General features: G+C 37.9%; 1 protein-coding gene across 1 annotated transcript in view; it reads left to right on the top strand.

Annotated features, from left to right (window-relative positions):
* The window catches only part of SVEP1 (sushi, von Willebrand factor type A, EGF and pentraxin domain containing 1), a gene marked incomplete at its 5' end in the record, with an annotated part of 192,261 nt that overhangs the window by 80,598 nt on the left and 90,753 nt on the right, over positions 1 to 20,910 (top strand). Inside the window, 10 exons of the mRNA XM_082626969.1 lie at positions 252 to 449; positions 3,276 to 3,394; positions 6,081 to 6,210; positions 10,126 to 10,233; positions 11,001 to 11,132; positions 11,761 to 11,955; positions 13,429 to 13,550; positions 15,898 to 16,006; positions 19,507 to 19,671; positions 20,195 to 20,428. Of these exons, the coding sequence (XP_082483095.1) occupies positions 252 to 449; positions 3,276 to 3,394; positions 6,081 to 6,210; positions 10,126 to 10,233; positions 11,001 to 11,132; positions 11,761 to 11,955; positions 13,429 to 13,550; positions 15,898 to 16,006; positions 19,507 to 19,671; positions 20,195 to 20,428 (1,512 nt within the window). The remainder of the gene's footprint in view (positions 1 to 251; positions 450 to 3,275; positions 3,395 to 6,080; positions 6,211 to 10,125; positions 10,234 to 11,000; positions 11,133 to 11,760; positions 11,956 to 13,428; positions 13,551 to 15,897; positions 16,007 to 19,506; positions 19,672 to 20,194; positions 20,429 to 20,910) is intronic.

The following is a 20,910-nucleotide window of genomic DNA, read 5'->3' as shown; positions in this document are numbered from 1 at the left end:
GCAATGATTTAAGTACTAGTTAGAAATCTTTCAAGATTTTGATGCACCGGCAAAATAACATGAGGTAACTAAAGAGATATGGTTGAGCATTATTTACAATACAGCATTTGTTTAGTGTCACATACAGACCTCATTTAGTGACTTATGTCAGTCCCACAGCAGACCAATTGTATTTTTCTCGAGTAAAGCGAATCTGTGACATTGGCAATTTGTGGGAACGCAAATAACATTTTCTTGTTCTTCTACAATAGAGCGCCACTGCTCCACCTTTCAGAAGCCCAAAGGTGTCATCGTGTCACCCCCCAACTGTGGCAAGCATCCAGCCAAACCTGGGATGATTTGTCAGCTGAGTTGCCACCAAGGATTCATTTTATCAGGAGGCAGAGAAGAAGTGAGGTGTACCACCTCTGGAAAATGGAGTGCCAAAGTTCAGACAGCTGTTTGTGAAGGTAGGTCCATACAATGGTCAGGTTAAAAACCAAATTCTATATAATGACACATTGGTGCAGTGTGGGACTGTCCCTCTCTGCAACTTTTGCTGCAAATCTATGGTAAAAGGATAGATGTAACCCCAGAAAATGCTATGAAGATGTCTGTTACAAAATCATGGGCTCACAAAATCCAATTACAATGTACCAGGCAATAATAGAAGAAATAGAAAACTAAGGATGATATTAGAGCTGGAAATCAGGTTAAGTTTTCCATTGGGAGTTGAAGATCTTTGGGGAATTTCTGGCTTCTATAAAGCAGGTGAGATTAAGTTCATTTTTTTTAAAAAAAGCAAGTCATCATCCCTTTGAAACCTGCATCTCAGTACATTCACAAGAGAACATTGCCATCTTCCTAGCAACAAGAGCCGACTGCTATGAAAAAGAGCTATTGAGAGCAAGAAAGAGTTCTTAGAAGTAAAAATATAAATATCTCTAAGAGAAGGGTCAAAAAGTGGAGTGGATGTTGTTGAAAACAATATTAGTGATTTGACAAAGCAAACTGAGAATTCCTTCAGAATGGAGAACTGATAAACAAGGAACTTGAATATCCCAATGGATTAAGCCCAAAAGATGGAAGTTAAGAGATACCTGTGATAAATCGAGAAACCCCAATAAAGAGTTCCAGAAGCAGAGAGAGGATAAGGGATGGAGGAGAAGAATTTCCTACCAGTAGAAGAAAGATTCCCTGAGCTTCAGAAAGCCTTGAATTTTTCAATCAAAATAGCCTCAGACCTTGTTTATCTATTTTTATATAAAGTAGTATATATCTGTTAACCCCAAGCTCTTAATTAGTCCCTTCTCCCCAACAACAAGGTCCTACTGAGTAGCTCAGGGAACTATATTCAATATCTTGTAATAACCTATAATGGAAAAGAATCTGAAAAAATATATATACATATATATGTGTATATATATGTGTGTATATATATATGTATGTATGTATAACTGAATCACTTTGCTGTACACCTGAAACTAACACAACATTGTAAATCAACTATACTTCAATAAAAAATAAAGTACCATTACCAGAGAAATAGAGTTTATTGATCCATGTTCAAGAAAACAGTGAGTAATGTGACTCCAAAAAAAAATAGGGGCTTCCCTGGTGGCTCAGGTGTTGGGAGTCCGCCTGCCAATGCAGGGGACACGGGTTCAAGCCCTGGCCCAGGAGGATCCCACATGCCGCTGAGCAGCTAGGCCAGTGTGCCACAACTACTGAGCCTGTGCTCTGGAGCCCACGCTCCACAACTACTGAGCCCGCGTACTGCAGTACTGAAGCCTGCGTGCCTAGAGCCTGTGCTCCGCAACAGGAGAGGCCACCGCAATGACAGGTCTGTGCACCGCAATGAAGAGTAGCCCCTGCTTGCCACAACTAGAGAAAGCCCACGCGCAGCAACCAAGACCCAACTCAGTCAAAAATAATTAATTAAAATAAAATAGCCTCTGAATGTTGGGCAGGCATACTTTCACTACTGCCGGTGAAATTTCCAAGGTCCAAAGTTAAGGAGAAAATCTGAAGTTTCCAGAGAGTAAAGAGAAATTTCACAAAGGAAATAAGGATCAGACTCACACTACACTTCTCATTTATAACTCTAAATGCCAGAAGGAAATGTAGCAGTGTTCTAAGAATACAGAGGGAAAATAGATATAAACTTTAAATTCTGAATCCATTCAAGCTAATATTCAAGTGTAAAGGAAAAATAAAATACTGCTTTAGATTTTAAGAGTTAATATGCTAATGCATCTTTGTGGGGGAAAATTGTCTAAGTATTAGCCCCTCTGAGAAAAGGAAAATATAAATTGAATAAAATTTTAAAGGAGCAAGAAGGTGAGACACAAATTAGATCAATTCAGATATATTCAGCTGCAAGTTACAGAAGACCTAATTTAACGTAACTTAAGAGGATTTTATTATACCATGTAATAAGAACTTAGCTCTACAGTGACTGATGTGGCTATGTGGAATGTTAACCACATCTAATTCAGTATCTGTACTGCAAAGTTTCACACTGCAAAAAATATCATTGGCTTTAATTTGTTGTTTGTTTTGCCAGTACATTTTAGCACACTAATTAATTCCACTTGACAGCATTGTTTTCCAGTGCAGTTCCTTCCTGCCACAGTCAACATCCAGTTTTTCTGTCTCTTTATTTCATTCCAAAAATATTTATCAAACTCCTGTTATATGCCAGGAACTATATAATACAATGGGACAAGAGGTATCCTGGCATTCAAAGAACTTACATTCTTTGGGAGGAGAAAATTTAATTTCAAAATGGCAAAACGAGTTATGGTTAGGAAGGACAGAGGGCCATGGGAACCTGTGGAGTGAGCACCTAAAATGGACCAGTGGGGTCAGAGAAGCCTCCTGAGGAGCTTGTGTCTAAGCTGAGAATTAAAGGACAAGTAGGGGTTACCTGGGTAAAGGGGGAAGAGAGCATTGATTCAGGCAAATAAAAGAACATGGACAAAGACCCAGGTATAAGAAGAACCATGGCGCTCTCGTGGGACTGAGAGTATTCAATGTGGAGACTGAGTCCTGGTAGGGGATTTGTCAGAGAGGAGGGGATTTGTCCCCTCTTAGGGGAGCGGGTACCAGTTCAGGAAGGGCTTCATAAGTCATCCTGAGATACATTATCCTGAAGGCAGTTGTAAATTCTAAATCAGTCAGGAATTGGGATGTAAAAAGTGAGTCACAGAGTATTAGTATCTTTTTACCTCTCTCTTAAATGACTTAGAATTACACATTGATATGTTAACTGATTTGTGTATTTTCTGAATCAGATGTGGAAGCTCCTCAAATCAACTGTCCTGCGGACATAGAGGCTGAGACTCAGGAACAGCAAGACTCTGCTAATATCACTTGGCAAATCCCAACGGCTAAAGACAACTCTGGGGAAAAGGTAAGGTTTGAGCAAATATTTGCATCCTTTGTCAGATGGATTCTAAATACACTGCAAATACGTGTGCTATTGAAAACTTACTAATTAATGATAGTGCTCTCTCTAGCTGTGCTCATAAATGTTAATGCCCCATCTGATAGAAGAATGATCAGCCTTGAATTTTTCATTAGAAATTTCAGATGAAAATCTAGAAACGGAAACCCTTCATTGTGCGGATTCGTTGGCTGAGAATTCTTTGCCCCTTCCTAGGCTCTGAAGATCTTTTAAGAAAAAGAAAGATGGGGAATCAATCTTAGTTTCTATTTTTAAGCATATGTTTTAAAATATGATCCTGAAATGATTGCATATTGGCCAGTCTGAAGAAGATAACATCAGTGTTTCTTACTCAGCTTTTTAAAAACCAGCATTATTCAGAACACAGTATTTTAGTATTGTATATACAGTAGCTTGAGATAATTATCCATCAGATGCTAGGAAAGGAATTAGGAATTTAACACCCTCTTAAATTTATACTTTTACTGTTCACATACATGAAGATGCCCTTAAATAGTTTTTACACCTGCATGTAAATATGTATGTAAGTTGTGTCATTCAAGGACATGTGCCATTCAAGGACACACACACAATATGTTCTGATAATTGTGTTGAATAAACACAATATACTTTAAAAAATCAAGATAACTTTTTTAAAGTGTATTATTAAATATAGTCATCACTCTGTATATTACATCTCCAGGACTTATTTATTTTATAAGTGGAAGTTTGTACCTTTTGTCCACCTTCACCCATTTTGAGCACCCACATACCCCTCTTCTGGCAACCACCAAACTGTTCTCTGTATCTGTGATTTTTTTTTTCCTGCCACTTATTAGCGAGATCATATGGTACTTATCTTTAGGTAACCAAAGACAAGGTAACTTTTAAATCTGATTTTAAAAGTGTATATGTAAATTAGAGTACTTACTGTACTATAGGTGATGTGTGCATTGAGTGCTCCCTCATGTGTAGTTTCCACATTCTATTAAGAGGCCCATGAAAACATGCATTGTCATCATTATCATCATCATCCTGGTCATTGTCATCAAATACTAAGAAGAGTGCAGGGACATACTTCAGGATCCATGAGAATTTAGATTAAATGTAGCATCTGTGTGTTGAAATATTTTTTAAAAATACAGTGGAAAAAACCAATGGATTTGACCTCAAAAGTATTTCTCAGTTTTTAAAAATAAATTTATTTTTTTAATTACTTATTTTTGGCTGCGTTGGGTCTTCGTTGCTGTGCGTGGGCTTTCTCTAGTTGTGGCGAGCGGGGGCTACTCTCCATTGCGGGCGGGCTTCTCCTTATGGTGGCTTCTCTTGTTGCGGATCATGGGCTCTCGGTGCATGGGCTTCAATAGTTGTGGTGCCTGGGCTCAGTCGTTGTGGCTCGTGGGCTCTAGAGCACAGGCTCAGTAGTTGTGACACACGGGATTAGTTGCTCCACAGCATGTGGAATCTTCCCACACCAGGGATCAAACCCATGTCCCCTGCATTGGCAGGTGGATTCTTAACTACTACGCCACCAGGGAAGTGCCTCAATTTGTATTTTTAATAGTTCTCTAGCAAACTAGAGAAAAATGCTTCAAATATGTCAAATGTTAGAATGTTTATTATATCACATATTAATATAAATTTATGTTTATCACATTATAGTTTTCAAACGGACTAAGAAGGCAAACATATGGTTCAAAAAGGGAAAAATATATCTATATCATGCAATCATATGAGAATTTAATCTTACCATAAGACATTAAGAAACTGCAAATTAAAACAGTGACCTCATGCCATATTTTTGATTTACCAAAAGGTAATGATATTTAATATAGATCAAAGAACTTTGAATGGGAACTTTGACAATGATACTATCAAATACTAACAATGGGAATGCAAATTTTTACCATGATCTGGGAAATAAATTTTGTATTATCTATCAATAAAATGCTAATGACTTTGAGGTTAATAATTCTGTTTCTGGAAATTTATTATAAGGACATAATAAAAATATTTTAAAATTATCTGTACAAAACTGTTATCATAGTGCTGCTTACAACATTAAAATTTGGGACCAATTTAAATGTCCTTGAATAGATTTTTCTTTTTAAAAATTGGCATGTATTTATTATATAGGTTATAAAGATATTTAAGAGTCATAAGTTCTAAAAACTATGTAAGAGCATAAAAAATGTATCAAGGTATTACGTTTAATAAAAAAGGAACAACATTTCGGGGGCTTCCCTGGTGGCGCAGTGGTTGAGAGTCCGCCCGCCTATGCAGGGGACACGGGTTCGTGCCCTGGTCCGGGAGGATCCCACATGCTGGGGAGCAGCTGGGCCCGTGAGCCGTGGCCACTGAACCTGCGCGTCCGGAGCCTGTGCTCCGCAGCGGGAGAGGCCACAGCGGTGAGAGGCCCGTGTACCGCAAAAAAAAAGGAACAACATTTCATATGTATCCCAACTCTATAAACTATATAGATAAATAGTCTAGAAAGAAGTATACCAAAGGCTATGTCTGATTTTTTTTCCTTTTTGCTATACATAAAATATTGTGTCTTTTTGACTTCACTTTGCTAATAATATATAAACCAAAAAATAATAAAAGTACTATTAATATTAACTTTAACTTTCCAAATATTTCTCTCCAATAGGTGTCAATCCACGTTCATCCACCTTTTACCCCACCTTATCTTTTCCCAATTGGAGATGTTGCTGTCACATACACAGCAACTGACCTATCCAGCAACCAAGCCAGCTGCACTTTCCATATCAAGGTTATTGGTAAGTCTTCAAAGTACTTGGGTAGGATTGTGAAAATAATCCAGTACCCCCAAAGACTTTCCTTCTCCTTTATCTTCAACAACTCCTTTCTCACTGATTCTTCCTTCTGTCATTGAAGCCTACTGAAGCCACTTCCTCTTTGAAACCTACGTACTCTTTAATTATCACTCTGTCTCTTTGACCCCTTCCTATATGAGCCTTTTGAAAAGTTCCCAATGGTTGCCATCTCTTTTGGCTTAACTGCCATTTATTCTCAAAGTCACTCAAGTCTGGCTTCTGTCTCCTTCACTCATAGAAACTACTTGCATCAAGGTTACGGTGATCTCTAGAGCTAATCCTACTGCACACTTTTTAGTCCTTATTTGACATGTTTCCATAGATTTTACATTATTAACAATGCTCTCTTTATCAAAACTGCCTCCCATAGCTTCTCTGATATCAGTCTTTCTGGTTTTTTCCCCCCATTATTCTCATTTTTCCTCCTTGATTGCTTTTTTAGGCTTCTCTTCCTCAGACCAACTCTCAAATGTGGATCATCCCCAGGATTCCAGCCTTGGCTCTCTTCTCTTTCTTTCTCTCTAGTTTTCCTGGTAATTTTGTTAACTGACAGCTCCCAGATTTCTATCTCCAGCTCAGATTTCTCTTCTGAAATCCAGAGCAGTATATAATACTGCCTACCGACTTTCCCACGTGGGTGCCCCACAGGCACTTCAAACTCACCCAAACCTAAAGTATTTCTTAGCTCAGAAAATGGAGTGAAGACCTAGCTACCATGCAGAAATCTGGAAGTCATTCTTGATTCCCCTCCCTCCATCACCAACATCTAATACCTCATCAGGTTCTACTGGTTTCATCTCCTTAATATCTCTGAAATCTGTCCCAGTCTCTCCATCCTCACATCCCACTGCTATACATCACTCCTTCTTTTTTATTTTACTTTATTGTTTTGGTTTGGTTTACTCCATCATCTCCCAATTGCTGTTTGTGCTTTCAGTCAATTCAGTAGATACCAGATACCCACCAGCAAGACTTAATACATGGAGAATATATGAAGTGGTCTGTAGCACTCACGAGCACAGACTCTGAACCCAAACTGCTTGACTCCATAGCCAGCTCTCCCACTTAAGGCAGTGTAACCAGTCACCTTTCTGTGCCTCTGTTTCTTCATCCAGAAATAGAATTAATAAATATATTACCTTCTAGGGTTATTGTGAGATTTTTGATTAGTTAAGATATACAAACTGCTCAAGGTGGTGCCTGACACATTAAGCTCTGTGTAAATATACTAACATTTTTGTATTTTGGTCTCAGATATATATATATATATATATATATATATATATATATATATATATATATATATATATATATATATATAATTTTTTTTTTAAAGGAGATGTTGAGGGTAGGAGTTTGTTAATTAATTTATTTATTTTTGCTGTGTTGGGTCTTCGTTTCTGTGTGAGGGCTATCTCTAGTTGTGGCAAGCGGGGGCCACTCTTCATCGCGGTGCACGGGCCTCTCACTGTCGCGGCCTCTCTTGTTGTGGAGCACAGGCTCCGGACGCTCAGGCTCAGTAGTTGTGGCTCACAGGCCTACTTGCTCCGCGGCATGTGGGATCCTCCCAGACCAGGGCTCGAACCCGTGTCCCCTGCATTAGCAGGCAGATTCTCAACCACTGCGCCACCAGGGAAGCCCTCAGATATATTTTTAATGTTTATTTTAAAATTCAGTACATTAAATTCATTTTAAGACTTTTACATAACCTCTTGAAATAACTAAAGTGTATCAAACTGGCTTCTTACCCTAGAAATGATAGGTTTTGGTGAAGGTAGATAAAAAGACTCATATAAAAGTCAGTCTAGTTCATGTCATAGTGCTTAGTTGTTTTTAATTGCTTTTTCAAGGTTGTTTTAAGCATGAACTTTATCAGTCACGTGAAAAATATGTTGGGTTTGTTTTTATGGTGCTGTGATTTTAAACAAGAAAATGTGATTCAAGAGTTTGCCAAGTTTTCGTTTTTCACAATGAAGAGTCAGCATGATGAAATGTAAAAAGTGTACTCGAGTGTCTAGCTAGACACTAGCTGAATTTTCAAATTATGAAAGAGAGAGGAAATGGGAGGGAGGAGGGGACAGGAGAAGGAGGGGGAAAGAGAGAGTGGGAGAGAAAGGGAGGGGGAGAGAGAGAGACACCAAAAATATTCCAAAGCCTACATTTTCTTGTTTTCCTCAGATGACGGGGTGTTGGTGTCTTAATGATAAATGAGAGGAAATAGGAACGCTTTTGCTTAACATTCCACAGAGTGCTGCCTCACTTGCTTTTAATGGACTTCCTCTCCCTCGTGGAGACAATGCATCTGGCTGGTACCTCCAATTCTTTGACAGTCATTGGCCTCGTCTTACTGCTCTCCTGTCCCTGAACTTCAACTTTAAACTGTTTGGCTAAAATCAGATAAATTTAGAAAATCTTGGAACTATTTCATTTGCAATTTCTTTTGGGAAAATAGTAAATACTGTCGGATTTGTCAATTTAACTATGAATTGGCTTGATTCAGCATTCTCAAAGTGCACTGACCTCCTACGAGCATTCCTTCATTCTTTTCTTTATTCAGCAACTTTTTCTGAGCATCTGTTGTGGGCCAGGTGCCCTGCTAGGCCATGGAGACCTAACTGTGAGCAAAGGAGGCTCCACTGCTGGTTGACAGAGTTTACAGCCTGGGAAAGTAGTAAACCAAAGATCCTGTACTAAGGAAATGACAAACATGAGGAAAAGAGAAAAACTGAACATTTATGCCTAAGACTTAGCTTAAAACAAAAATCTATATATTCTCCAGAGGTAGAGCTCGTTTAATTTCAGAATTATATGTTTCCATATGTCACTGATAGTATATCATCCTAGTCTTGAGGCCTATGACTATAATTTACCAGCTTAATGACCTAAGGCAAGTCTCTTAAATTTGCCTGGTTTAAGATTCCTTAGCTATATAATTAGAAAAGTAGTATCCATCCAGTCTCCCTCAAAGGCATGTTATTACAGATAGATGGACATTTCAAAAGTGTAAACATTAATAGTTATGTTAAAATTTCCTCCTTTACACCTTCCTTATTGTCCTTTACTGACATCCTAAAAATTCCACCACATTCCGTCAGAGCTTTGAAACCTGGCTCATTCGCGCCACCACCTCAAACCCCTCCTTCAGTGTAGATTACAGTGCCCAGCAACAGACTCACAGTTCTTTCATTTCTACCATGGCTTTCACCCCCTCTCCACTGTAGCCCCCCATTCCCATGTCCACACCCTGTTCTTTGTCTTTACCTGGAATTTATCAACCTTAGGAATCTTAGACTCCAGTGTCCCATCTATGGACATAACCTCCTGGCCTTCCAACAATACAACAGCCTCACTTAATCTTAGGTATTCTACAGCATGACTCAGATCTCTGCCCATTGGTCCTTCCATTTAGCATCTATCAGCCCTTCCGTTAAGAGGAGGATCGTGGGAATGATCCCAGTGAAATGACTGCTTTGGTCATTTCACGCCTTCCAATTAACTGGGAAGGTTTTCTACACTTCTAGGTGGATCAGCTCAACTACCAGTGGCGAAACTCACAAATTAAATGCTCATCGTATCCTGAATTTGCCTTTCATACTGCTGTGCTCATGGTGATTTTAGCAATCTGGTATTCCTTCTTCAACAGGCAGAGGGAAGTCTAGCAAGAATCAGCTTTTTCTTTTGATGTTGAGGTCAGGGATGAAACATACCTCATCATCAAAGGGACCCCAGGGCCAGCCTTGTGTCTAACAAGGTCAAGGTTCTCTGCCAGCACAAGTAGACTTCAGTTCTCTCTTGCAACCTTCCTCATCAGTTTTGAACATCAGTTGTGACTTCATTCTCTGATTTCATGTTCTTTAGATGTAGAACCACCTAGCATAGACTGGTGCAGATCCCCTCCTCCAGTCCAGGTCTCCGAGAAGGAGCATGCTGCCACCTGGGATGAGCCTCAGTTCTCGGACAACTCAGGTGAGAATGCAGAGATCGTGTTGTCAGTATGTTACCGCCGAATTATACTTTATTTTAAAAAGCTGTTAAAAAGGTAAAAGAGAAATGAAAAGCAAATTACATCTAAATAGAATGAATAATTATATAAGGTAATATGTTTTAATGTTAGGATAATTATATATAATTTAACATTATTAATCTTACCTATTCATGGCTTTTCCTTTCATTCAGTATTCAGTGGACATTATTAAATGTGTACAGGGTGTTTTCTTTGAAAGTGTTCTAATAAATTCATTGAGTCTCTAAGCTTCCATTGTCCTAAAGACATAAACTATGCATCCTATTGGTAACTCTAATGCAGTTCTATGTTTTCATACTCAGTTCTTAAACATTTGTCAAAAAAGTTATAAAAATTCATGGGAAAACAGAAAAAAAATGAGCTAATATAGCTGAAGTTCACTTTAAAGCTTTGACCAAAACCCCAAAAACTATAAGAATGCAAGTTAAATAGATTTCTTAATTAAATTTCCAGTATTCACAGAGACTGACCTATTCAAGGAAAATAATTTATTTAGTAAGAATGCCTTAATTTAATAGGTTTTTGAGGCAACAATTTCTGTGTTATAGCATAAAATTATATCTTTTATTTTCTACTAGCGGCCAAATCAGTACAAATAGAATGCCCAGCTGGTTTGTATAAATAGAAAATGAAAATTCAAATAAAATAAAGTGACTGCACACAATAACACTCAAATTGGATTCCTTCTTTCCCCTTCTTTCCTTTCTAGGGGCTGTGTTGGCCATCACCAGAAGTCATACACCAGGAGACCTTTTCCCTCATGGGGAGACGGTAGTGCGGTACACAGCTACTGACCCCTCAGGCAATAACAGAACATGTGACATCCACATTATCATAAAAGGTATACTCTACATAAGCCTCCAAAAATCTAGTTGAACTTGATATATGTAATCGCTATTGCACTCTATTTTGTGAAAGAAAATAGTCTATGAGCAGTAGATGTTTAAAGTTAGAATACTGACAGATTTTACTGGGATTTCTGATTATTATTCCTTCACTTCATGGTAAATAGAAATATTTTCTTCCGGGGTAGTCTTTAATTAACGACTTATTAACATTTTCTCCAAAGTTGTAAAGTATTGTTGTCATGATCCTATTTTGAATGCTTGAGGAGACAGATTCAGAAAATGTATTTCCTATGTAATGTTATCTGGTTTTCATTTTTCTTAAAGGAATGCCAAAAATAACTCGCAAATCAGAAGTACTTTATCTTTTCATAAAATATGCACAGTTACACATAGGTAATTAATTACCCATAAATACACATAGGTACAGTTTTTTAACTATACCCACCTAGGAATCAAAAAGCAGACTTTGCAACAATCCCACACTAAGGATTTACTGTGAGAGTTTTTCTAGGAGTAGTGGTGGACAGGAGGAATCCTTTTCAAAATTCAGCTTAGACTCCTGGATTTTAATTTGTATTTCTTATACCACTGTATATGAGTAATACAATTTTTTTTACACAGGTTCCCCCTGTGAAGTTCCATTTACACCTGTAAATGGGGATTTTATATGTTCTCAAGATAGTGCTGGAGTTAACTGCACATTAAGTTGCTTAGAGGGCTATGATTTCACAGAAGGGTCTACTGACAAGTATTATTGTGCTTATGAAGATGGTATCTGGAAACCACCGTATTCCACTGAATGGCCAGACTGTGCTAGTAAGTTCTAATTATTTTCTGGACTCCTTTCATATGTGTGAATATGTATTTGTCTGCCTATGTGTAAAAGTTTCTAAACATTAAAGGGAAAAATTGCTTTAATATAGGGATTAGGTTTGGTGAGTGGAAAATGATGCTGTGAATTTGAAGTGTTTGCAGATAAGAGAAATGCTTGTCCCTTGACTTAAGTTATTAGCCACCCAGAGTCTTGCTATTCATCGGATTGCTATAGGATAAGATTCAGTTTATGGCAAAACCATCTTGGTGCTCTCATTTTTATTTACCAGAATTATCCGAAGAGACTTGTCAGCATGTCGTTCTTGACTTGTAAACTTCAACTTATAAAGTATAGTCTTATAGTCTTTAGAAGAGCTTATGTTTAAAGTAAGAGCCAATATACGTGATGCAGTGAGAGATCAGTCACATTCTCTTTAGAAGTGATTTAGATTTAGAGCTATTCTGTAATCTTATATATTATTATAAGAATAACCCAGGGCCTCCCTGGTGGCGCAGTGGTTGAGAGTCCGCCTGCCGATGCAGGGGATACGGGTTCGTGCCCCGGTCTGGGAGGATCCCATATGCCGCGGAGCGGCTGGGCCCGTGAGCCATGGCCGCTGGGCCTGCGCATCCGGAGCCTGTGCTCCGCAACGGGGGAGGCCACAACAGTGAGAGGCCCGCATACCGCAAAAAAAAAAAAAAAAAAAAAAGAATAACCCAATATCTTTGTCTAGTGTAAATAATATTTTCTGGAGTGAATCTTTGATCTAGTACTGTAGATGAAGTTTAAATGCCAATGTCTTAGAAAAAGAGTAAAGCCCACTTAGTTGAGCTATTTTTCCCCCAAATTTGGGAAGCAAATAAAAGTGATATCACTCACCTCTATCACAGATTTAGACAGTAGGATTTTATTGGTGATGCTATTAGGAGACATCATCTCTGAATATTCCGAGACATCTTGCTGAGTCTAAATTCTAAGCTTCTGATCCAAGGAAAAATTTATCTTTATGAACTTACACTTTCAAGAAATAGAATTTCACATAGTATTCAGAAATTTTTCAATGTCTAGTGGTTGAAAATATAATATAAACATATAAGTTATAAGTTTACATAAATATAAATTATAATATCTTTGATGCAGCTAGGATTTTTCAAAGATTCCCAGGAATATAATGAGGAGAATTTTTATATCTCTTTTTCTCTTAAATGCTCCTTTTTTTATATGATTGGAAGGTAAAGAATAATATATCAAAGCAAACTTATCACCGGGTAACTGGGTACAGAGCTGCTTGGCTCATGGTTTATTATGATCAGTTAATGCCTGGAAACGTTCCTTAACTGTCATCTTTTGTTTTTATAACAATCCCAAAAATCATGTCAGGATTAAAATACCAAGTTACAGTTATTCCACAGAAAATTAAATCGTTGTTTTGAAAACACTAAGCAACTGGAGCTGTTTTTTCCAACATTTTCCAGTAAAACGTTTTGCAAATCATGGGTTCAAGTCCTTTGAGATGCTGTACAAGGCAACTCGTTGTGATGACACGGATCTGTTGAAGAAGTTTTCTGAAGCATTTGAGACCACCCTGGGGAAAATGGTATGTCAGTAGCATTCCTTTGTTGTTTGCCATATTTGAAAGGACGCTCGCTGTTGAGTTTTTTGTAACCTCTCTGGGTCACCTGCAACAAAAATTCTTTGTCCTGATGATTCCCTTCTTCTTTGTGACCCAAACTTGCTCCTCATATTTAGAATTATTCATACGTTTTTGGACTTCTGGAGTGAATTATATGTAAATCTGTGTTAAAGCACTTTGAATTTTTTAAAACACTCCAAGTCAGAAAGGGAAGCTTAGGGTCCATGTGGTTTGAGAGTGTCTGCTTTGTTATTTAAAGTATGACAAAAATGCCATTGTAGACTGTATTTCTTTTATGATGAGGAGATCATTGAACATTTAAAGGATTTTCTTTTTCATGTGTTTTCGTTTAGGACTCTTTCAGTGATTCCAGGAAAGCAAAATGATATATTTAACTGTATTGAATGTCTTGAAGGCAGGAAATGATGACATATATATATATATATTTGTACCCATAACAGAGTTGAGTGGCTTAGATTTTGGATAGATTCTGAAAGTAGATGTAGTAGTAGTAGTAGTAGATTTGATACAGAGCGTGAGAGAAAGAGAGGCATCAAGCAGATGGAGTGTACAGGAGCATAGATACAAGAGTGATTCCACATGGTGATGTAAGTGTGTGAAGGAAGGATCTTTTGTGACTATTTGATCTGTGAAAAAAGATGCGGAATGATCAGCCTGGAGTGTGGATGGGGAGGAGTTGCTGGAGGTTTGAGAAAACAGAACATGGTATAAAATAATTTTCTAGGAGAGCATAAATGAATATTCTAGGGAAATGTAGTAGGCTTGGCAGTAAGCAGCATTGTGTTTTCTCCTAAGCTATAGTTGAGCATGTGGGCACAAATGTGGAGAAAGCAGAACAATGAATTTAACCAGGGTTAAAGGTTCTCCAGGCAAACAAATTGAGGAGGGTGCATGCACGGGAGTAATTCATGGTGGTAGACCATGGGATCCAAGATGGGTAAATAAGGAAGTGAAGACATCAGGAGCTGAGGAGGTGGGTAGCATCAGTGGATTATAGATTCTGATGAAGTCAAAGAATTATTGGATTCTTGGGAGTAGGAGAAGGTACAGTTACTGGTAACGACGAGGTCTGAGGGTATGATCATGAGACATACCCTCAAGTGTATGTCTCACGTATGTCAAGTGACAAAGTAGAGCTGGGGGCTTCCCTGGTGGCACAGTGGTTGAGAATCTGCCTGCTAATGCAGGGGACACGGGTTCGAGCCCTGGTCTGGGAGGATCCCACATGCTGCGGAGCAACTAGGCCTGTGAGCCACAACTACTGAGCCTGCACATCTGGAGCCTGTGCTCCGCAACAAGAGAGGCCACGATAGTGAGAGGCCCGTGCACCGCGATGAAGAGTGGCCCCCGCTTGCCACAACTAGAGAAAACCCTCACACAGAAACGAAGACCCAACACAGCAAAAAATAATTAATTAATTAATAAACTCCTACCCCCAACATCTTCTTTAAAAAAAAAAAAAAAAAAGTAGAGCTGGAAGACAGAAGAGGAAGAGGAAGTGAGACTCCAAGGTGATAGAAGGATCAGCTGGGTGGATGCAGAAATCACCGAGGGCTGTAACAGGGATGGTTACCAAGCGCTCTTGGAATGAGAGGGTGACTCAGAGTGGGGGAGGGCTGTAGGTGATGGCCACAAGGAGGGTCAGTGTGTGGTATAGTTGATTGCAGGAGCTTCAAAACTCTGAGGCTTCAAGGAGGTTCATGGGAGCATGATCTGGAAACAGCAATAAAGAGTGAGGAAGACACTTCCTCCATGCCCACCACCTAAGAAAACTAGGAAGTCAGGTTTCATTGAGAGCAAAAATGAAGAGAACATAAAGAGAGGAGGTGAAAAAAAAATAATAATAGGAGATTGGTTGATTACTGACTGTGCGTTTCAGAGGGCATCAAGAAAGGTTTTGAGGACTTGGAGAAGGGTGGGAGATAGGGTCAGAGAAAAGGGATCTAAAGAGCCATTAATAAAATGTTGTAAATCAATTGCACTTCAATTTTAAAACCAAATGGGGTGAAAGTTAAGAGACAAGAGATATCCCAAGAGTCCTGGGTTTCTTGTGGTAAGTGATATAAACTGAAAGAAAAGGCATGAGGCTAATCTTGGTGGTCCACAGGCACTTAGAGGAGGTAGGGGAGGGCATGGAGGAGGGTCAGGAGCCTTTTTAAGGGCAGACAGAGCTCTAGGGCCCTCCCCTCCCCCCTGCTGATGGAGATGTGAAGGCCAGAGGAGCAAAGGGCTTATCCAAGGCACACCCAGATGTGAAGTACATTTTGTCCTCTTCATTTTTTATTTGCAGGTCCCATCATTTTGTAGTGATGCTGATGACATTGACTGCAGACTGGAGGACCTGACCAAAAAATACTGCCTCGAATATAATTATGAGTATGAAAATGGCTTTGCAATTGGTAATGAAATTATTTAGTGTGGGTAGTTGGCAAAACTGATCTGCAGACTAAGAAAATCATTCCAGAAGAGTGGGGCAAACTGGAAAAATGATCTTTCATTCATTTATTCATCAAGTATTTTAGGATGACTGGATAACTTGATACTGTGCTTAATGATCTTTATAAATATATTACATTTGGGGTATCAAATAAATTCTTTCAAAATATTAGCCAAAATGCCTCAGGATGATAAGCGCTAAGAAAACTAAGTCACATTATGATTGTAAAATTCAAATATTCATATGAGATCTTAGAAGAGAATAGTAATAACTATAAAGTACTAACAGCAAATTTTATATGGCATTTAACTTAAATTGCAAGAAAGCCATTTATTCAAGTCTAATAAACCTTCAAGTGGAATTCTGATGTTTTCTTCATGCAGAGTCTGAACACTTTTTTCTTGTTTTTTTTTTTTTTGAGATATAATTGACATATAACTTTTATTATAGCTACTCCAAAGTCTGCTGTGTGATTTTTTTTTTGGCTGGTCCATCTGGCCATTTAGCTTACTGTCTTCAGATTTCTAGATTTCAGTTGTGTCTCTCAATTAGCAAAATTGTCCTTTCCAGTAATTATTTTTATTTCATTCTTATAAAACTGTCCAGAACTTGCAGAGTAATGTTTTAAAATATAATAGTGATAACAAAATAGTGTTGTGTTTAAAGCACATGAACTCTACAAGCAACTAGTAAGGTCCAAATCCTGGCTTCCCCACCAACTAGGTGTGTGGTCTTGAGCCCAAGTTCTCAAACCTCTCTGTGCCTCCATTTTCTCACCTATAAATTGGGTATATAAGAGTACTGAACTCATAGAGCCATTGTAAGGATTAAATGAGGAAGTACAAGTATAAATAAAGTGCTTAGAAGGTTATTTGAGACAGTATTAATTCACATGACAGCAGACATCCTTTTTGTTTCTGACACTAGTCATGTTTTTCGTGATTCAGCACTGAGTGACATTGAAAGTTGCTTTAGATTTTTAAATCTAAAAATATTATTTGTGCATATATGTTTATTGCAAAAATTTGAAAAATGCTAAAGAACAAAGAATGATATTGAGATAACTTGCAATTCCAGAAATAACTCTGTTAATATATTAATGAATATGTAACTGTACGTGCATATGTATGCTGACCCATACTATTTTGTAAACGTGAATTTTTAGGTAAGATTTTATTCAGGACATTTTTATGTCATAAATATTATACTTCAATACAATTTTAATATCTACATATTATTTTATGAGTCAGTTTGCCATAATTTATATAAACAATTTCCTATTGGTAGGCTTTAGGTTGTTTTCCAATTTTAACTAATATGTACAGCTTCTCAGTGAACATATTGGACATTAAAGTTTTAGATAGAAAAACACAAGGTGGCATTGGCAGGGGAGCTGGCAGTGGCACATCTAGAATAACAATGCCTCTTCTGTCACACATGACCCAGGTTTCCCTCAACCCCCAGATTGTTGAGGTAGGTTGCAGGGGTGCAGAGATACACACAGAGGGAGTCAGTTGTCATCATGAGGCTTTGAGATGGGTGATGTTTGTCATTCTAGAAGGATCCAGATGGCATGTGGTACAAGTGATCCTAAGAGACAACCCTTCCTCCTTGAGTGTCCTCACAACAGAGTCACAAGATCAGCGTAATAGTTATAACACCTTGGCAAGTCATAATGTATGGAAAATAAAGGGCCAATAAATATATTAAAATTGTTTGATCTTATAATAATCATGTAGTTCAAATGAAAACTAAAGTGAGATGCCATTTTTGACCTGTCAGATTAACAAATTTGAATAAGAGTCATAACACCCAGAATTGGCAAGGGTGTCAGGGGAAAAAAATCATATTCATATATTGTGTGTAGAGGAGACATTGAAGGGCATTTGACGATATGTATCTAAAGAATTAAAAATGCTCAGACCCAGAAATTCCACTTCTAAGGATATTTCTCAAGATAAAAGTCATGCTAATGTACAAACATGTACCACATTTTATAAATTCTAAGATGTACACTTTTCATTTGGGCATCTCTGAAGTTGGGATGTGTCTTCTCATTGATGGTGTCTTAAACTTTATGAAATGTGTATGTATAAGGATGTTCTAAAATTTTGAAATAACCTAAAAGTCTGAAGATAGAAACCTGCTTAGTTTGTAGTATAGCTATAGAAGAGAATATTATGAAACCATTTGACACAGAAATATTATATTTTTGAAAAAATTTGAAAAACGATTACCAAATAATATACATATAGTATGATCTCGTTTTGTTAAAAGTGCGGTATGTTTATTTTTATTCTAGCTATATATGTATATGTATGTATGCATAAATGTGTTTGTGTGTGTTTATATATTCATAGAAAAAATTCTTGCCTAAAATGTTATGGTCATTATTTCCATGTGATGGAATTATAAGTAATCTTTTATATTTTTCTCTTTGCTAACCTGTTTTTTTTTCTATCAACATAATGGCTACATGACACTTGTGGGACAAATGTTTAAGTGAAAAACAAAAATATTGAGCCCAGTTCTTTTTAATGGCCCAAAACGTGAATTAAGCTAAAAAAAAAAACAAAACCCTCAAAACCCAACTTACTTAAGTGGACAAGCCTGTATAAATAGAATTTGATGTTTAAAGCACCTAACTAAGCAACAACAGTATGCCTAGACCAATATTAATATCATTTACTATCACTGAGGTTTTAGAATGAGTCAAATATAAGCTAGTTTGCATAAATTAGCTCAATTATTCCACAGGCAAAACCTATGAGGTAAGCACAATTGTCTCAGTTTAGACACAAAGAAACTGAGATTCAGAGAGATGAAAGGAGCTTGACTAAGATTGTGCAGCCGTACAACGTATATGAGAAGCCACAGTCTGAATCCATGTGGTTGATCACAGTGATATGGAGGGCATCTAAAGAATCACGTGTAGCCATGCTGCCTCCAGCATAGTTTCCTAACTGCGTAATCATTTAACTTACATGCTGCCCTCAGAAACTACCCCCACCTTTGAAATATAATGCAGATATGCAGATATTTGAACAATCTTCACAAAAGGAAATCTGTTTACATGCATTAAGTTTATAACACTGATATAAAAAAGCAAGAATGGAGCAAACCCTGAAGGGAAATAGGAATTGATTAAAATCTGTACCTCCTCCCATTTCCTCTAAAGTTAAGGTAGTTTATTATTAGGTCAAGGATAGAATGCTTTAAATGCCTGTATAGCTCTACAGAGACTTTGCTTTATACTTTTAATGGGATTCATTGGTAATCTAAACTTAATATGAAGCGCCTAAAGCTACAATATGATACTACAGATGAGACCTTGTATATGGTATATTATGGGCAATTTAAGCAATGATCAAGGACAGTTTGATTTGTGGCCTAACATTAGAACCTAAACGCTGATAAAGGTGCAACTGTAACATCTTTTGTCTCTCTGCCCCAACTGTCCAGGACCTGTCGGCTGGGGTGCAGCTAACAGGCTGGATTACTCTTATGATGACTTCCTGGACACTGTGCGAGAAACACCCACGGGCACTGGCAAAGCCAGATCTTCACGGATTAAAAGAAGTGCCCCATTATCTGACCACAAAATTAAGTTAATTTTTAACATCACAGGTAAGGATAGACTATCTATTTGAAAAGGTTAATATAGTGGGAAATTCTTGGTTGGAGACCTGTTTTTCAAATTTTCTATTTGTTATCATTATTAGGAAATGACCCTGGAACTGAAAATTAGGGCAAGCACAATCAACCAAGTTTTGTCATTTTTTTCTTAATATCACAGATGTATTTTATAGTTCCCATAGCAACAAGCCCCCTGCTTTGTGCTCATCTTGACATGATGAACTACGGTGTGTTTTTAAAAAGTGAGAGTTTGCAGGAATTTAATATGTAATCATGAAGAACTCCACAAAAGGGTGATGTAGATCCAGCGTAGGAGAGAGAGATTAAAACAAATCGTGGTGTTCTTAATATTCTCCAGGTACTAGTTGTTCAGTAAGTGGTGTTTAAGCTTCAGTTTATTTTTCCTGGAAGATTTTTAATATGCTATTTCTCTTTGGTAAAAACTCAGTACAAATGGCTTCCTGCAACACCATGTGTGTGTGTTATGTTTCCTCTTGTTTCGTTTTTATCTCAGCTAGTGTGCCCTTACCCGATGACAGAAATGATACCCTCGAATTGGAAAATCAGCAACGACTCATTAAGACGTTGGAAACTATCACAAATCGACTGAAAAGGACCCTTACTAAGGAGCCCATGTATTCCTTTCATCTTGCATCTGAAATGCTTGTAGCTGACAGCAATTCCTTAGAAACCGAAAAGGCTTTCCTCTTCTGCAGACCAGGCTCCATGCTGAGAGGGCGTATGTGTGGTAAGACTTCTCCCTGTAATCAAAAATATTTGGTGCCTACTGGGTCAAATGACATGGATAGAGTCGTTTTACAACTCTAAAGGGATATTGTGATGAAAGCTACATTTTCTTATTGTTACATGCTTAGTGTCTCAAAAGTCTAGATAACCACTATCGGTCACGACAAGAAAATTATTTTAGGTGAGCGACTCAAATCTAAGTTTTATTTTTAGATCTTTAGACCTCACAGCTTTCAGCAGCAACTCCAATAACAGAAACTCATACTTTCTGACCACTCATGTGTGCTGGCTGAGCACGTCTCATGTGTTTAATCCTGTTTAGCTACTGTATGAGGTACCATTCTTTTTTTTTTTTTTTTTTTTTTTTTGCGGTACGCGGGCCTCTCACTGCTGTGGCCTCTCCCGTTGCGGAGCACAGGCTCTGGACCCACAGGCTCAGCAGCCATGGCTCACGGGCCCAGCCACTCCGCGGCATGTGGGATC

Source organism: Mesoplodon mirus (assembly GCF_964341445.2).
Source record: "Mesoplodon mirus genome assembly, chromosome: 1".
NCBI lineage: Eukaryota > Metazoa > Chordata > Mammalia > Artiodactyla > Ziphiidae > Mesoplodon > Mesoplodon mirus.
The sequence above is the reverse complement of the archived record's forward strand: the minus strand, read 5'-3'. Positions and strand labels throughout refer to the sequence as shown.